This window comes from Eptesicus fuscus, chromosome 6 (assembly GCF_027574615.1).
Source record: "Eptesicus fuscus isolate TK198812 chromosome 6, DD_ASM_mEF_20220401, whole genome shotgun sequence".
Lineage (NCBI taxonomy): Eukaryota > Metazoa > Chordata > Mammalia > Chiroptera > Vespertilionidae > Eptesicus > Eptesicus fuscus.
Genome location: NC_072478.1, coordinates 104,937,770 through 104,955,790, shown reverse-complemented (window position 1 = coordinate 104,955,790; position 18,021 = coordinate 104,937,770). Strand labels below are relative to the sequence as shown.

Genomic DNA, 18,021 nt, shown 5'->3' with positions numbered 1-18,021 from the left:
ATCCACTGAGCCAACGCTCTATCCACTGAGCCAAACCAGGCGGGGCCTGTTGGTGTATTTAGCTGTGTTATTTTGCTCTTAGTGCTGGTGGTGCTAGGCCTCTTGGGAGCCATCTGCTCTGGTCCTGAAAACTTCCGCTGCCATTTCTACTGTCGTAAGGAACCCCCAGCTGTCTGCATGCTGCTCTCCTGGCCTGGGGCCAGTGCCCAGTCCGTTAGGAGGTACGGCCCTTTTATCTTACCCTGCTTTTCATCAGCGTTGGGAATGCACAGTCTGAGACGCCTCCTGCAGGGGAAGGGCTGAGACGCTGGAAGATTCAGTGGTGGACACTGGGCAACAACCCCTTTGGCCTTGCTCCATCCTTCAGCAATCCAGCATCTAGGTCCCCTGGGGGCCTGGGGTTCCTGGATCTTGTTCCAAATCCCTACCAGCTTCCCGGGGGCTGTGGGGGAGCCACCCAGCTCTCCAAGTTTGCAGACGGTGCCTTATTTTGGTAAGACATGTTTTCCTGGGGGAAGATCAGGGCTGGATAGTTTCCTTGCTTTGTCCCTGATTATTTCAAGTGAATTTCCTGTGGTCATTGCTCCTCTTCTCTTTGGGGAGCTGCTGCTGACACAGGGGTAGCTTTTTGTTTCGGAAGTTAGAAACTGAGTCCTTGGCAGTTAGTAGGCCAGATGGGCAATGGTGGGCCATCCCTAGGGCGAGGTATTAGCATCACCGATATGACTCTTCAGCTCTGGTTAGTGGGTGATGCTCAAGGAGAGGAAGAATTGTGCCAACTAAAGAAAGGTCCTTTCTTACTGGTAATTTGCCCCAACCAGCAAACACAGCATCTGTCGTAGGAAGCTTTCTAATCGTCATCATCATCATCATTATAGTCACAACGTGAATTTAAAATTCAGTCACAACCTCAGGTGTGCATAAAGTGCACTTTTCTTTATTTTAGCTCCTCTTTCATTTCTGACTGTGCACCCTCCTTCTGCATAACGGCAAACACCTCCTCGCCAGTTCCAGCTGGGCCCCAGGCCCCTTGGTCGGCCTCTGCTGACCAAGTAGACACTGCTGCTCCCCCAGACTCAGTGATGGCCTTTACTGGAGCCCACTTCAAACGTTGCTGGTTGCCTTATAAAAGGACTTTGAACATTGATATACATACCTCCTTGCTCAACTTTTAGTTGACTTTTAAACTTTTTTATCGTAAGTTTAAATAGTTGCCGAAGATGTACTAGGATACTGAATATATTGACATTTTAAAAAAATAAAACGATTTCTCCGTTCTTTTAAATGTATCCAAAGAAATCTAAATACCATCCCAAGTTAATGTCACTTAAAAAAATACCTCAGTATCCTAAGGAAAGAGGGAGGGATGTCTACTTTCACCACTTTTATTGAATCATCATCTTTGAGGTCCTATCCAGAGGAAGAAGGCAAGAAAAAGAAGTAAAAGGCACACATGATATTGAATGTAAGCTGAAATTGAAAAATGAATTTAAAAAAAGAAATGAAAGGCACACAAATTGGAAAAGAAGACGTAAACCTATCTTTAGTCACAGATATGTCAAAATAAATGGAGACCACCCAGATGAAAACAGAGACTATTTATTCAGAGTTTTCTACAGCAGGTAGTCAGCCACCAGCATTTGCATTTAGCAGAGAATCAAAGGCAGGCAGGGGGGTAGGAAAGCTTTATAATGATAAAAATAAAGGAAGGTTTCAACCATGCTCTGATTAGAGGCTACTGGGACAGGGGAGCTAGAGGAGGGTAAACTAGAAGTGGGCATCCTATATGGTGGTCATCTATATATATAAAAGCCTAAATGACAGAACGACCGAACAACCGAACACTGGTCAACCGGTCACTATGGCATGCACTGACCACTAGGGGGCAGGCACTCAATGAAGGAGCTGCCCCCTGGTGGCCAGTGTGCTCCCACAGCCAACCTCCTGTGGCCTGCCAACCTCCCGCTGTCCCTCCCTTGGCTGGCCAGGCCAGATCAGCCCTGATCGCCAGTCAGGCTGAGAGACCCCACCCATGCACAAATTCATGCACCGGGCCTCTAGTCTTCTATATTTGTTTTTTTCTGGTTAGTCTTGAGTTAGAAGTGGGATCAAAAATAGGGAAGCCAGCCCCGCCAGTGTGCCTCAGTGGTTGAGCGTTGACCTATGAACCAGGAGGTCATGGGTTTGATTCCTGGTCAGGACACATGCCTGGGTTGTGGGCTTGATGCAATAGAATCATTAGATATGAAATACTAAAAGGGTACATTTAACACAATATGTACAAGACCTGTACACAAAACCCTGCAAAATAGCTCTGAGAAAGAAACTAAGGAAGTCCTTAATTCGCGTGGTGAGGGGCTTTTCCTGGAAGGGGCTGACTTTCCTGCTGTTTTCACCCGCTCTGGCTAAAGCCGGTGCCATAGCCCTGCTTGTGAGGCCGAGCCTGAGACTGTGAAGCAGAGAGGCAGGACCAAAGTTGGGGTGAATCCAGGGGCACACCGTGGGCCCTGGCTGCAGGCTCTGAAAGGGATGGAGGAGATGATGGAAGGAAGGGGCAGGAGGAGGAATATCGAAGACAAATTGGGCCCAAAGTAAACTATTTACTGAGAGGCATGCCATTTTGTTCGGCAGTTTCCTGATGCGGAGATAATATAGGAGCAGTTGGTACAGTCGGCCATAGACATGTGAGTCCAGAGGAGCTTGAATGAGTCTAATATGAGATTATGTCAACTTTTTTCCCCCCCAGGGAATGTTTGTTTTTTTAAAAAATATTTTTATTGATTTCAGAGAAGGGAGAGGGAGAGATAGAAAAATCAATGATGAGAGAGAATCATTGATGGGCTGCCTCCTGCACGCCCCACCCTGGGGATCGAGCCCACAACCTGGATATGACCCGACCGGGAATCAGACCCTGACCTCCTGGTTCATAGGTCGATGCTCAACCACTGAGCATGCCGGCCGGCCACGTCAACTTTAATTCAGTGAACCCTTTCCTGCAAGACCCTTTGCCACAGCATGGGGATTAGACAGAAACAAGCCCGTGAGAATGATCACAGCATTCCTAAGCAAGGTTGGTCTTGCCCCCTTTTCGTTTACTTTGTCCAGATTCTAGCCAGAGACTCAGCTCAAGGAATTACCTTCTCGGAGGCGTTGGAAGAAGATTTCTGGGTTTTGGCCCTAACCATTTTGGCTCAGTGGATAGAATGTCAGCCTGCGGACTGAAGGGTCCCGAGTTCGATTCAAGTCAGGGCCGCATGTCCAGGTTGTGGGCTTGGTCCCCAGCAAGGGGTGTGCAGGAGGCAGCCAATCAATTATTTTCTCTCATCATTGATGTTTCTCTCTCTCTCTCTCTCCCCCTTCCTCTCTCTGAAATCAATAAAAACATATATATATATGTATGAACACCATCCTCCCAACAACATGGTTGATATTCCAGTTACCACAATATTAACTGTGAATTGTTGCATAAACTGTATTCCACAAATCATTATGCAAATAAAAGATGTGCATCATGATAAAAAGAATACCTAAATAAACGGAGAAATAGGACATATTCATGAATTCAAAGATTCGACATTGCTGCTATGTCAGTTCTCTTCAAATTGATTTATAGAGTCGATGTAGAATAATAAGCTGATTCTAATGTGATTCAGAATAGCAAAACCAATTTTGAAAAAGACAACGTTGGAGGATAAAGGGCTCTACACGCACACCGCCCCGTTCCACCACTTATTAGGTGTGCACCCTGCATCAAATTTCTAAGCCATCCTGGCCTTGGTTTCTTGATAAATACAAAAGGAAATAATCATTACCTACCTACATAGGGTTTCTGAGAGGAATGGCTGACAGGACACATATACAGCACTTAGGAAAGTTCTTGGAACGTAGCAAGCCTTCAATCATCGTCACTGTTGTTCTTTTCTCCTTGCCCTGTCTGGGTATATGGAAACTCTGGCGCACCGGGGCGCCTCCAGTGCCCTGGAGGGGTCTCCCTACCTCCTTGTCCAAATGTAGCATGCTGTCCTTTTTGCTGCTTTTTACAGGGGCATACCTGGGGGTGCCACTCCCACAATGCCAGGCAGGAGTTGGCGCACAAGTTTTATTTTAGGGTTCTCCAAATTTCAGTCAGCATTTCCTCACCTCCTGCCTCTGCCATAAACCTAGATATGGAGAAGCTGGGCAGAGCTCGAAGTTCCTCACTACGCGCTGCTTCTGATTTTCTTTTTCTTTTTTTTAAATATATTTTATTGATTTTTTTACAGAGAGGAAGAGAGAGGGATAGAGAGTTAGAAACATCGATGAAAGAGAAACATCGATCAGTCGCCTCTTGCACGGATGTGCCCGCAACCAAGGTACATGCCCTTGACCGGAATCGAACCTGGGACCCTTCAGTCCGCAGGCCGACGCTCTATCCACTGAGCCAAACCGGTTTCGGCTGCTTCTGATGTTCAATGTCTTCAACCGCTCTCCCGCTGCGGGACGCTGTAGTCTCAGGGCAGGAAGAAAAACCAGTTTTCCCTGTGGCAGGGCCTCAACAATAATTTCTGTCTCTCTTACCTGCTAAACACTAAGAGCAGTGCCTTTGTTCCCTGACTAGGGCAGTCATTAGCTTAAGATGCTAATTAAAAAAAAAAAAAAAGGAATTAAAAATTTACGTTCAGTGAAATGTGTGGATCTTAAGGGTATAAGTCAATTTTGCTACTGCCAATGAATCGTAATGTAAATATCTGTGTTTTCCGATGGTCTCAGGCGACCCTGCTAGCAGTTCTCAACCTGTGGGTTCACAAAAAATGGTCTTAGGCGATCCCGCTAGCGGTTCTCCAGGTTGAGAAATATCGGAAAACACAGATATTTACATTACGATTCATTAACAGTTATGAAGTAGCAACGAAAATAATTTTATGGTTGGGGGTCACCACAACATGAGGAACTGTATTCAAGGGTCGTGGCATTAAAAAGGTTGAGAACCACTGCTGTAAAAGATCAATAAAATATAAAAAAAAAAGATATGTAAGGAACAGTGCCATTTTTGGGGGGAGGGGGAAGGATATACACACACCTATTCACTCTTCCACTATTTCTGAGAGGCCCACAAGCAATTTAACAATATTTTTCTGAAGGGGAATTTGGGGACACACGAGGGAGAGAAACTTACTTTTCACTCTATTTTTGTACTTTTAAATTTGTTACCAAGTTATCTTACATTTGTATGTGTTATCTTTAAAATATCGTTTTCAACTTTTTATTTTGAGATTATTGTAAATTCACAAAAGATGTGTTTTTAAACACATTTCCAGCCACCTCATCACCACCCCAAACCCCTCCTAGTCCACAGCCCTTCTCCATGGTCTTGACTGTTGCTGACAGCTCACTACTGTTTTCTTCAGCTCAAAACTGCTGGATCTGTAGGTTAAGGTAGGGGTGTGAAGGGTGGGGAATAAAGACTTTACTCTGTATCTTTATTTATTTATTTATTTATTTATTTATTTATTTATTTATTTATTGCTTATATAATCATGTGCATATAGTATACTTTTTGATATATTTTTGTTTAATATACTACTATTTGTAATACTTTAAACAATATAGTATCTTTTGAAAACAAAGAATTTGTTTATTTAAGCAAATCTCCAGACCCCTTCTCAATAACCCCTCTCCCCAACCCCCTAGTCTTTACTGGAACGAGCTAGAGGTTGAGGGCTTTCAGCTCTAAGGGAGGGGGCTGAAGGATGAGCAGCAACTCTAGAAAAAAGGTATTTTACTGACGAGGAACCGAGGTTTAGGATAACGTTGGTTTCCGTTTTCGACTAAATACGGATATAAATGTTCCCTACCCAGAAGTAGGTAAGGGGGAAATAGGAATCCTAAAAACCTCGGAATCGTTCACTTTGCAGTACATTTAAAGCGGAATCGTTACTGTTTGAAAAGGCACCAGCGGGCGCGCGCGCTGCACGGCGGGATTTGTAGTCCTTTTCCGGTGGGCCACAGTGCGGCTGCGCGGCAGAGACGCCGCACTTCCGAGCGCATGCGTGCGGCGGCGGCGGCAGGACTGATTGGACTGAGGCCGGGACCGCGGCGGGACTGACTGGGCTGAGGCTGCGGGGTCGGCGGCTGTGCGGGAGCTCGGCATGGCGGTACCCGCGGCGGCCATGGGGCCCTCGGCGCTGGGCCAGAGCGGCCCCGGCTCCATGGCCCACTGGTGCTCCATGAGCAGCGGCCCGACGCGCTACGTGCTGGGCATGCAGGAGCTGTTCCGGGGCCACAGCAAGACGCGCGAGTTCCCGGCGCACAGCGCGAAGGTGCACTCGGTGGCCTGGAGCTGCGACGGGCGTCGTCTGGCCTCGGGCTCCTTCGACAAGACGGCCAGCGTCTTCTTGCTGGAGAAGGACCGGTTGGTGAGCTGCCAGGGCCCGGCACAGGCCAGGGAGAAGGGCCGGGAGGGGCTCGAGGGGAGAGGGTAGGCAGGGACGGGGGAGCGGTGTGTGTGGTGCGAGAGTGAGGAGTGGGGGTGTCGGGGGCACGCGCTGGGGTGGTAAGGGGCGAGGAGGGGTGTGGAGGGAGGAAGACGGGGTGGTAAGGTGAGGAGGGGTGTGGAGGAGAGGAAGACGGGGTGGTAAGGGGTGAGGAGGGGTGTGGAGGGGAGGAAGACGGGGTGGTAAGGTGAGGAGGGGTGTGGAGGAGAGGAGGACGGGGTGGTAAGGTGAGGAGGGGTGTGGAGGGGAGGAAGACGGGGTGGTAAGGGGTGAGGAGGGGTGTGGAGGAAGGAAGACGGGGTGGTAAGGTGAGGAGGGGTGTGGTGGAGAGGAAGACGGGGTGGTAAGGGGTGAGGAGGGGTGTGGAGGAAGGAAGACGGGGTGGTAAGGTGAGGAGGGGTGTGGTGGGGAGGAAGACGGGGTGGTAAGGTGAGGAGGGGTGTGGAGGGGAGGAAGACGGGGTGGTAAGGTGAGGAGGGGTGTGGAGGAGAGGAGGACGGGGTGGTAAGGTGAGGAGGGGTGTGGAGGAGAGGAAGACGGGGTGGTAAGGTGAGGAGGGGTGTGGTGGGGAGGAAGACGGGGTGGTAAGGTGAGGAGGGGTGTGGTGGAGAGGAAGACGGGGTGGTAAGGTGAGGAGGGGTGTGGAGGAGAGGAAGACGGGGTGGTAAGGTGAGGAGGGGTGTGGAGGAAGGAAGACGGGGTGGTAAGGTGAGGAGGGGTGTGGAGGAGAGGAGGACGGGGTGGTAAGGTGAGGAGGGGTGTGGAGGAAGGAAGACGGGGGGGTAAGGTGAGGAGGGGTGTGGAGGAGAGGAAGACGGGGTGGTAAGGTGAGGAGGGGTGTGGAGGAGAGGAAGACGGGGTGGTAAGGTGAGGAGGGGTGTGGAGGAGAGGAAGACGGGGTGGTAAGGTGAGGAGGGGTGTGGGGAGCGGTAGGAAGGAGGGGTGAAGATGCGCGGAGCGGAGTGGAGGTGGGAGGGTGCAGACAGGTGCAGGGTGGGTGGGGCGGGTGAGGAGCGGTGTGGGAGCGGTAGGAAGGGTATGTGTGGTGAGGAGTGTGTGTGGGGGCGCTGTTGTGGGGTCCCTGTCCGGTCAGAGGCCCCTTTGACTATGGGAGGCCTCCTGTGGGAAGGAGCAGACGCGCTGGGACCCTGGGCGGCAGAGGAAGGTGGCAAACCAGAGAGGAGGCGGGCCGGGACAGCAGAAGTAATGGTGTTGACGTGGAAACCAGCCTCACGTGGTTCGGGGTGATTGGGGAGGAAGGGAATGGGGATTTGGGAAGAGTTTTGGGGAAGAGACTTGGAAGAACCGGGCTCACTTTAATTTTCTAAATTTTTGTTGGTCCGAGAAGGTTAAGGAGTTACGCGTGAGGTTAAGGAGTTACACGTGAGGTTAAGGAGTTACGCGTGAGGTTAAGGAGTCACACGTTTGGCAGGTACACATGTGTGACGTGACACCTGGAGTTTGTTCTTTCAGGTCAAAGAAAACAATTATCGCGGACATGGCGATAGTGTGGACCAGCTGTGTTGGCATCCAAGTAACCCTGACCTCTTCGTCACAGCGTCTGGAGACAAAACCATCCGCATCTGGGATGTGAGGACTACCAAATGCATCGCTACTGTGAACACTAAAGGTGACTTCAGAGGGGGGCGATGGGAAGATACGTTACTTACATTCATTTCAAATACCTTTTCTGTGCCTGGCCTGGTGCTAGTTATGGGACATCCTGAGATCCAAGGACATCAGTTTAGTGCATAAAAAAAATAAAAATCATCTAACAGAATATGACATGGTTCATCGTAGAATGGAGATGTCTATATTATAGTGGGTACCCAGAATGGAGATGCTGAGGTCAGCCTGGGGGAGACTGGGAGGGCCTCAGAGAATTTGCGCAGACTCTTAGAGTAGCCATAGGAATTTAGCGGTCGGTGCGATGGGAGGGGAGGACAAGCGGCATGTGCAAAAGCGTGGGAAACTGCTCATAGGCTAGGGTGGCTGAAGCTTGGATGGTCTTGGGGGTCTGGAAGAAAATAACATGTGCCTTTATAGACTCTGTTATTCACCAGTGTTGTCCTGTAAACCTTGAGGTGATTTACCATGGTTTTTTGATTAAGATATCATTGATTATAAGATACACCAATATTTTAAGCGCCATTAGGAAAGGAAATAAAGCTTCCAGATAACAATGTATACCAAACATTTTGATATTCATTCGATGCATTTTAAGATGCATCCTATATAATAAAATATGAAAAAAAATGCATCTTAGAGAATTGGTAAAGTTGATAAGATTTTTAATTGATGTGTTCATACCTGTAGGTGTAGTCATTTCCCTATGATGCATAAGTGGATGATCATTAAAAATCGGTTATATATACATATATACATATATATATATATATATATATATATATATATAAATAAATGCCTATTAGAAAAAAGAACCAGCTCATCGAAATTATTGCTAAATTAAAGCTAAATTAAATTTTTTGAGTCAGTTTTAAAGAAAAGTATAGCTATTACGTGATTAGGATAAAAATTGTGAAAGTGGCATGTGAATGACCAGAGTTTGGGAAATGCTGGTGTAAGAGAATAAGAGGTTTGGAGCCAAACCTAGTGGCTCTTCGAGCTTTGACAGTTTGGCTCATCTCTCTTCCATTTCTTCGTCTGTGAAATAGGGATAATGGATTGCTAACAAAGACAGTATTGTGAGGCCCACACGGGGAAGTTTGTAGATGAATGTGCCCTGCTCATAGTTGCTGATTCTTAGGGGCTTGTTGCCTTACATTGACATGACCTTAATGAATGAACTCTGGAGATAGCTCTGGCCTTGCTTCTAGGATAACAAAATAAACTTCTTAAGGATTCTGGGCAAACAGATGATCTTACTGATTATATCTGGTTTTCTAGGGGAGAACATTAATATCTGTTGGAGTCCCGATGGGCAGACCATCGCCGTAGGCAACAAGGATGATGTGGTGACCTTCATTGATGCCAAGACACACCGTTCGAAAGCGGAGGAGCAGTTCAAGTTTGAGGTCAATGAAATCTCCTGGAACAATGACAATAACATGTTCTTCCTGACAAATGGCAATGGTTGTATCAACATCCTCAGGTGAGGGGCTTCTAGCTTAGGGAACTGTCCCGTCTGTAACAGCTGGGGGCGCTGGTGGTTGCTGAGATGGATTAGGTGTGAGTCTGTGCTGAAGGAGCTTAAGGGACACATTGTAATAAAGAACCCTAACCTCTGTTGAGCCGGGCACCTTATGTTTTGCTGGGTCCTCACAGAAATTCTAGCGGGTTGATGATGTGCTTCCCGTTTGATAGGTAAGGATCTGGGGTTCAGAGTCACAGGTCAGCTGGTGAGCACTAGAACTGGATGCACCTCGAATTGCGGCTAATTTGTACCCTTAAAGTCTCAGCTAAAATATATGACATTCACTGCAAGGAAAGCCATCTCACACCCCTCCCTCCTCCAGGTCAGAGGCTTATTTGATGTACTTCCTTTTGGAACCATTTCTCATTTTACATTCTAATTGCATGTTTACTTGTCAGTATCCTCCATTAGACTTAAGTTCCGTGAGGGTAGAGACGGTGGTTAACTTGTTTACTGTTGAATCCCAAATGCCTAGCCCAGGCCCTGCAACACATAGTAAGGATTTCAGTAACTATTTGCTCTCTGAACGAATGAAATGGTGGAATTGGAATTCAGGTCCTTCTGGTGCTGTTCTTCCTGCTGTCCTGGGTGAGCGATGCAAGGCAGAGGGAAGCAGGTTTTACCTCAGAGAGGCTGGGTTTGCCGTGGAATCGCGAGGAAAGAAACTGGAGTTGGGGGTTGAAGGAGGCAGCTTCTGAGTTTGACTTTGAAAGATGCGTAGAATTTTAAGAATCAGAGAAAGGGAACTGCACAGTTGACAAAGCAGGTGTGAATGAGCATGGCTTATTTGGAGAGTAGTTGGTAGGTCAGGGTTGCTGAGAGTGGTGGCAGTTAAGGTATTGAAAAGAGGGTCTGAACATGGCAAGATAAAGTTGAAGTATGATTTGGGACCAGATCGCAAAAGGCCTGGATTTCTGTACTTGGTAACTTGAATTTTATTCTGTAGGCAGTGGGGATTCTATAATTTACTTTCAAAGCCTTTTTATTAGAAAGTAAAACAGATATGGAAAACCACGTGAAACAAGTGTATAGCTTAATGAACAATTATATGCATTACACCTGTGTAACCCCACTCAGGTCAAGGAATAGTACTTTGCCGGCCATATCAGAAGTAAGTCCATACGCTTTATCCTAATCATAACCCACTCTCCTGAAAAGGAAACGCTGTCTTGAGTTTTATCGTTGTTTATAGTTTTAGCTACCAAGTCTGTATCTCTAGGTATTCTAGCCTTTGCCCATTTAAAAAGTTTGGTAAGTCTCTAAGTCTGTTCACCCAGAAGGTCCCCCTCCATCCCTTTCTGTTGTCTTTGGTTTTCCCCTTCAGTGTCTCCTATTATTATTTTAGCATCACAGTCCTCTTGGCACAGTTTGATTGCTGTCTGTCTTGTTTTGCAGCTACCCAGAGCTGAAGCCTGTGCAGTCCATCAATGCCCATCCTTCTAACTGCATCTGTATCAAGTTTGACCCCATGGGGAAGTACTTTGCCACAGGAAGTGCAGATGCTTTGGTCAGCCTCTGGGATGTGGATGAATTAGTGTGTGTTCGGTGCTTTTCCAGGTAAGCGACTCTGCCAGCACTTGTCTTGTGGGATATTTTATTTCATTTTGGGTGAAATTGTGCCTTCTTATTGGGTTATTTAAAATCTTTTTCAATTACAGTTGACATTCAATATTATTAGTTTCAGGTATATAGTATAATGGTTACATAATTATAGAACTTACAAAGTGTTCTCCCCGATAAGTCTAGTACCCCTTGACACCATACTTAGTTATTAAAATACTAGAGGCTCGGTGCACAGAATTCATGCACTTGGAGGGGGGGGTCCCTCAGCCTGGCCTGCATCCTCTCGCATTCTGGGAGCCCTTGGGGGATGTCCGACTGACAGCTTATGCCTGCTCCTCCTAGGAAGCGGGCCTAAACCATCAGCCGGACATTCTTAGCGCTGCCACGGAGGCAGGAGAGGCTCCCGCTACCACCGCTGCACTCGCCAGCCATGAGCCTGGCTTCTGGCTGAGCAGCGCTCCCCCTGTGGGAGTGCACTGACCACCAGGGGGCAGCTCCTGCGTTGAGCGTCTGCCCCGTGGTAGTCAGTGCGCATCATAGCGACTGGTCCTTCTGCCATTCGATCGATTTGCATATTAGCCTTTTATTATGTAGGATTATTGACTATATTCCCTATGCTGAACTTTACATCAGCATAGGGAATTATTGGGTTATTCTAATTTCTCCTTTGTCTACTCTTTGTCTACTTTCTCCTTAGGCTGGATTGGCCCGTGAGGACCCTCAGTTTCAGCCACGATGGGAAAATGCTGGCTTCAGCATCAGAAGATCATTTTATTGACATTGCTGAAGTAGAGACAGGTGACTAAAACCTTCCTATCTTAACAAGAACCTTCTGTACCTTCATCTCTGGTCATCAGGTCTTCATCTGTCGTGTTTTCATTTCTGCTCATTACTCCTTCATCGGTATTAGCATCAATTAATTTGTCTCCTTAAGACAAGTTTGTTTATTACGACTGTTACAGTCAGGTAATGAGGGAGCAAAGAGTTAGGAAAGGCAGGGGCAGGTCTGAAGGAAAGTGATTTAGGAAAATATTTTGTATTTTATTAACTTGCAGTTCTTTCATTAAAATGAAAAATTTACAATACAGGAAGGTAGTACCTGTGGTCCCATCACTTAATTGCTACCTCTTTTTAGCATTGTAATATATTTCTTTTTATCTTTTGCCTGTATGTGAATATATATGTGTGCATACACATATATATGTATATTTGTACTTTAAGGAATTATCAAAGTAGGTGCGATGTGCTTTAAAAATAGCAAAACAGAACTTGCAAATAGAAAAATGGGAGGAGTGTAATCATTTTATAAAAGAATTTCCTCAGTTTTATTTTTTAAAGTAGCTGTATTATTTTGGAAATACATGATACTTTAGTAAAAGAATTAAAACTATGTAGAAAACTTCAGAGAAGTAGTAAAAAACTTGAAATTCCACGATTTAAAGAATGCCACTGTTGGTAACATCATAGGGAACATGGTCCAGACACCCAGACATGCAGCTCCTGTGATGCTGGGGTACTCACCTGTTACTCTGGGGCCCTGCCTCACCTGCAGAATGTTACAGCTTCTTAGTGCAGTGGCTGCTGAGCTCACTGCCGCTTTGAGTGGGGTTAGAATTTCATTCTGTATCCTGTCTCATTCTGTATGCTGTCAGGTGGCTTCTAATGGTTGCACCGTTACCAATAATGCTGTGCGTGATGAGTGTCCTTGATGTACTTCATTTTACTTATATGATCATCCTTTTGGGTAAACCATTGAAGTGGATTGCTGAGTCCTAGGTGGTCACATTTTGTGAAGGACCAAACCACCGTACAAAAAAATCACTGCAGTTTTGCTCTTAGCATCAGTGTGTGTGTGTACTTGTTTTTCCCATGCCGTCTTTGTGCAAGTTTCTTTTAATTTTCTACCTTACCTAATATACGTAAAATACAATTTAATTCACAGTACTCTTTCAGGAATATATTGAATTTAGCTGTATTAACTTTTTCTAAACACTTCAACAAGTATCTTTTTCTGAGATTATTATTTTTAAATTTATTTTTTAGTTATAGTTGACATACAGTATTTAGACAAATACTTTTAAACATGTTGGATTTTAAACAGAAATTTTCTCGATAACCTCAATTAAAAGCAAGATATTAAAACAAAGCAAAATTCTATTATTTTAGAGCATTTTTATACACAAATGGGAAACAGTCTAACTTCATTATGATGGACTAATGAAATAAGTTGTGATACATCCATATTACAGTGTGCCAAGAGAGATGGAAGATGCGTGAGGCATAGTACTGAACGATGAATGAGCAAAGCAAGTAGTCAGCCATGCATATGATATGTTCCCGTTTAGGTAAAGAAAATAAAGTGAAGTTGGTAGGAAAACATTTAGAACTTATCTCAGACTTATAAGATTAAGGGAAGACTTAAATAGAAAAAAAGAATAAATTTAAATTACCGATTATTACTGAAACCAGTTAAACAAAATTAAAAATTCAGTTCCTCAGTCACCCTAGGCACATTGCAGGGACTCAGTAGCCCCGTGGCCAGTGGGAGCTGTATTGTTCAGTGCAGATAGAGAATGTGTCTATACAGACATGTTTGTTGTATGGTGCTGCTCTGTACCCTTGACCTGTTTGAATTTTATGCAGTAAAGCACGTCTTCATATAGTAGTTTGTAAAATAAGAGTAATACATGTTCATTATAGAATATTTGGAAAATGCTAACAGATATAAAGGGGCAATTAACAGGCACATGTAAGTCCATAATTTAGAGGTAATCATTGCTAACATGTTAGCATTTATCCTTCTCGTCTTTCTTTTCCTCCTACATGCATATGTATTTTTTCTGTTGTTGGAATCATAAGGTAGATATAATTTTGTATCTCACATATATGTATATTTTATATGTAAATATATATAAATATGTAACTATAAAGTATTTTTTTATTAATTTCAGAGAGGAAGGGAGAGGGAGAGAGAGAGAGAAACATTAACGATGAGAGAGAATCATTGATCAGCTGCCTCCTGAATGCCCCACATTGGGGATCGAGCCTGCTACCTGGCATGTGCCCTCCTAGTTCATATGTACATGCTCAACCATATATCATATTATATATGACTAGTAGCCTTGCGCACGAATCCGTGCGCCAGTAGCTCGCTGCCGCCCTCCAGTAGCTCTCCGCCTGCTGCCCTGCCCTCCTGTAGCTCCCCCTGCCTCCCCTCTCATAGCTTGCTGCCCTGTCCCCTCCTATAGCTCTCTGCCGCCTGCTTGTAGCCAGTAGCTCTAGCTCGCTGCTACCCTCCTGTAGCTCTCCGCCGCCTGCTGCCCCACCCTCCTGTAGCTCTCTGCTGCCTGCTTGTAGCTCGCTGCTCCACCCTCCTGCTTATCCATGATCTGGTCCTTACGCGGTCTGTTGTTACGCTTCACGGTGTAACAACCATTTGCATATTACATCTTTATTATATAGGATAGCATATATAATTGAACCTCATTTTAATATAGTCCACTTAATTTTCAGCTTTTCAGACACACCCATACACATTGCATCAGTCTATTGGAACTTTGATGGTCTGGAATAGTAATGTCAGCCTCACAGTCAGCCCTGATTTATCATTCAAAGATTAAACTTTAAACTTTCCAATAAACTAAGAAGGTGTTAAAGTCTATAAAGCCACATGGTTATTTGGGAAATTTTAGGCTTTTTCATGTCTACTCTGGTTTTCTAGAACTATATAAATATCTTTTGTCAATCCCATGTCACATGACATGGAGTTAAAGGCGTAAAGAGAAATGAACGAGGAGTAGCACACTTTGCAACCATTTTTTGTGTCTTTGTAACTCAGAACTTTGCTCAGACACAGATGTGGGCTGCCAATTCTCGCATCGTGAAAAGTGGTCAGCTGTCCCAGAAATAGTTTCTCTCTCCCCCTCCTCCTTTCCTCCCTCCCTTCTTCTTCCCTCCTTCTCTTTCTTCCTCCCCCCGTCACTTTCTTTCTCTTTCCACACACAAGTATATATGAAACAGCTTTATAGTCATAATTCACGTACCATAGTTGGCTAGTTTGAAGTAGACAGTTGAGTGTATTCTACATTTTTAAATTGGCATCACACTGTAAATGTTTTACTATATTCATCTTAATCCTAAGGTTGAAAAGAAGTTAAGCAGGATTAAAGGAATAGCAGCTTTAGAAGATCGTGTTTAATTTCACAAGTGGGAGGAGTACAGTTTTGGGAAAAGAGCTTGTATTCCTCTTACGAGAAGCCACTGAGATTTAGTAGGTGGATCTGCTGCCTGGGAACAGGTTGACCTCATGTGTTGACTCCGTTGGTTCCTTGAGATGTGATTTACCTGTTAAGTCACTCGTTTCTGTATAAAATGGTGTTAAAACCATTACCTGTCTTGCTGGGTTGTCATCATACTTCATGGAAATAAAGTATAGTCCCTGTGATTCATAGGACGCTCAGTGACCATCAGCGTCTGCTCACTGTTTTCCACGGAGTGCAGACCAGGTCAGAGCATAGGCTCTTACGTTAACCGGTCTGCGTTCAGAACCTGCTCGGCCACCAAATGACTCGTGACCTCTCTGCGCCTCCGAGTTCTCTGTAAAGTGGGGTAATGATTGTGTCTGTCTCATGGGGCTATCAAGTGGATTAAATGAGTTAATTTAGCTAAGAACTTAATGAGTGTGTTCTCTTACTAATGTATTGATTGGTTTCTCTATATTGATTTTTATAGGAGACAAGCTATGGGAGGTGCAGTGTGAGTCCCCGACCTTCACTGTGGCTTGGCACCCCAAAAGGCCTCTGCTGGCATTTGCCTGTGATGACAAAGATGGCAAATATGACAGTAGTCGGGAAGCAGGAACTGTGAAGCTGTTTGGGCTTCCCAATGATTCCTGATTAGGAGGACCTGACGTAGGGAGACAGATTGAACTAAACTTAGTTTGGTCTGCTCTCTCCGAGCTGGTGTGCACCGACAGTATTTGTACATTGCTATAAATTATAAAAGTCTTTTTTTCAGGCTGCCCATTCCAGTTGCCTTCTTGTGTGTTGTGTTAGCAGTTCCTTTTCTTTCTCTCCTGCATGAGGCTCTCAGTGTGGGTGATGACACCAGCATACCTTGTCCTCTGGGGATCTCCTGTCCTGCGTTTGGGAATAGGGCGGACTTCATTGGACTCGCTTCTGCTTGGACACTACCTAGTTCGGGGCGGGGGGTGAAAGGGAGAGCTGGGGGCCCTAGCCAGGTAGCTCCGTTGCTTAGAGCGCCGTGCTGTCCCAATACGCCAGGTGTGATCTCTGTTCAGGGCACATACAAGAAGCAACCAATAAATGCATAGATAAGTGGAACAGCAAATCGATGTTTCCCTCCCTCCCTCCCTCCCTCCCTCCCTCCCTCCCTCCCTCCCTTAAAAATCAATTAATTAAAAAAATAAAGAAGAATATTGGGGGTGGAATTTTTTTTGTAATTAAATACATATAATTTTGAGAATTGAATAATAAAACTGACTTTTATTGTGAGACTTCTAGGACTTTATTTAAATTATGGTATTATGATGTTATTACAGGAAGATACTTCAATTTTTCATTTAAAAAAAATCTCTAGAATTTAAAGGTGGTAATCTTATTTAATGTCCTAACCCAGTGATCGGCAAACTCAGTCAACAGAGTGGCAAACCTCGGCTTGCGAGCTGCATGTCTCTCACGAGCCGCGGTTTGCCGACCACTGTCCTAACCCAAGACCTCTGAAATGCAGGACAGAATGTGAAGTGCGTGGGCAGCAGCAGTCCTTTGAGTCAGCAGTCGTTTGTATGTATGTGTATGTCTACCTGGCCTCGCTCTTCAGATTTATGATAAACACTGGGAAAAGTCGTAACATACAAATAAGAACTACAAAATCAGGTTATTAAAAACTCGTTAAGAAATGGAAATTAGAATAGGAAGAAATTAAAATAGAAACAGTCAAAGAATAAGGAGTCAATTGAACGATTGAACTAAAATGTTGACTCTGCACTTCCTGGTGGCAGAGTGAAGAAGGGATAAGTCAGTGAATTTTTATGAAAAAGAAAAGCACATGGCAGCTCCTCAGGGAGAGCCAGGCTGTTGTTAGCGCTGACCTCCAAAAGAAATGGCTCACGCAGGGGTTCTTACTGGTGAGAAGATCTTGATTTTTATTGTACTTTAATGTATTTCAGTATAAAAAGTAGGAATATCCCTGAGTAAGCGATATTTGTAGAAAATTTTGGAAAAAGCAGGTAAGCAAAAAGACCAGTCGTATTCCCAGCATTTTAGTGTATATGCTAGGAGTTTTCCTGTGCTCATATTTATACGTAAAAACGTGTAGCTTTATAAACATCTTGAAGACAAGTCAAGTATGACAAGATAATTATGCAAGGTGCTCAGCCCGTGTTGGGCAGTATTACCCTAGTATACACTCCATGAGTCCTAGACATTTTTAGTTACCGGCATTCCCTCGGTGCCTGGTACTGCAATGAGCACTTAACATCAGCTGTTACTCAAGTGTTTCGATAGCCTACTGAGGCTGGGTATTGGGGAGTTTGAGTTACTCAGTGTTACTCAGGAAGTGACGGCGATGAGGTGCCTTCTATTGCAGCGACTATTCTGTTTTCACGCGCGTTTCCATTTTACAGAAGAGTAAACCAGGCTCTGGGCAGTCAGCTGTTGGCCTGGGTCTGTGCCTGATTGGTTGCATCCGGTCTTCAGGCTCAGTGGTGTTTCCTCCAGCTGCCAGAACAGGCTCTGCCCCCACCTTTTCAATTGCAAACAGCATGCCACCTCATTATGCCAGAGGTTCAGTGTTCCTGTCACTGGAGTGAAC

General features: G+C 45.1%; 1 protein-coding gene across 1 annotated transcript; it reads left to right on the top strand.

The window, feature by feature from the left end:
- The first annotated feature begins 6,025 nt into the window (after window positions 1–6,025).
- THOC3 (THO complex subunit 3) lies at window positions 6,026–16,214 on the top strand. Its single transcript, XM_008147588.3, has 6 exons — window positions 6,026–6,395; window positions 7,947–8,103; window positions 9,381–9,585; window positions 11,023–11,184; window positions 11,888–11,988; window positions 15,922–16,214. The coding sequence occupies exons 1-6, from the start codon at window positions 6,129–6,131 to the stop codon at window positions 16,083–16,085; spliced, it is 1,056 nt and encodes a 351-aa protein (XP_008145810.1). The 5' UTR covers window positions 6,026–6,128; the 3' UTR covers window positions 16,086–16,214.
- Window positions 16,215–18,021: the final 1,807 nt, after the last annotated feature.

Coding starts and splice junctions, on each gene's coding strand:
- THOC3 (XM_008147588.3), top strand. CDS start 6,129: ATGGCGGTACCCGCGGCGGCCATGGGGCCCTCGGCGCTGGGCCAGAGC. Junction 11,185..11,887: donor TGTGTTCGGTGCTTTTCCAG/GTAAGCGACTCT, acceptor CTTTCTCCTTAG/GCTGGATTGGCCCGTGAGGA. Junction 11,989..15,921: donor CATTGCTGAAGTAGAGACAG/GTGACTAAAACC, acceptor TGATTTTTATAG/GAGACAAGCTATGGGAGGTG.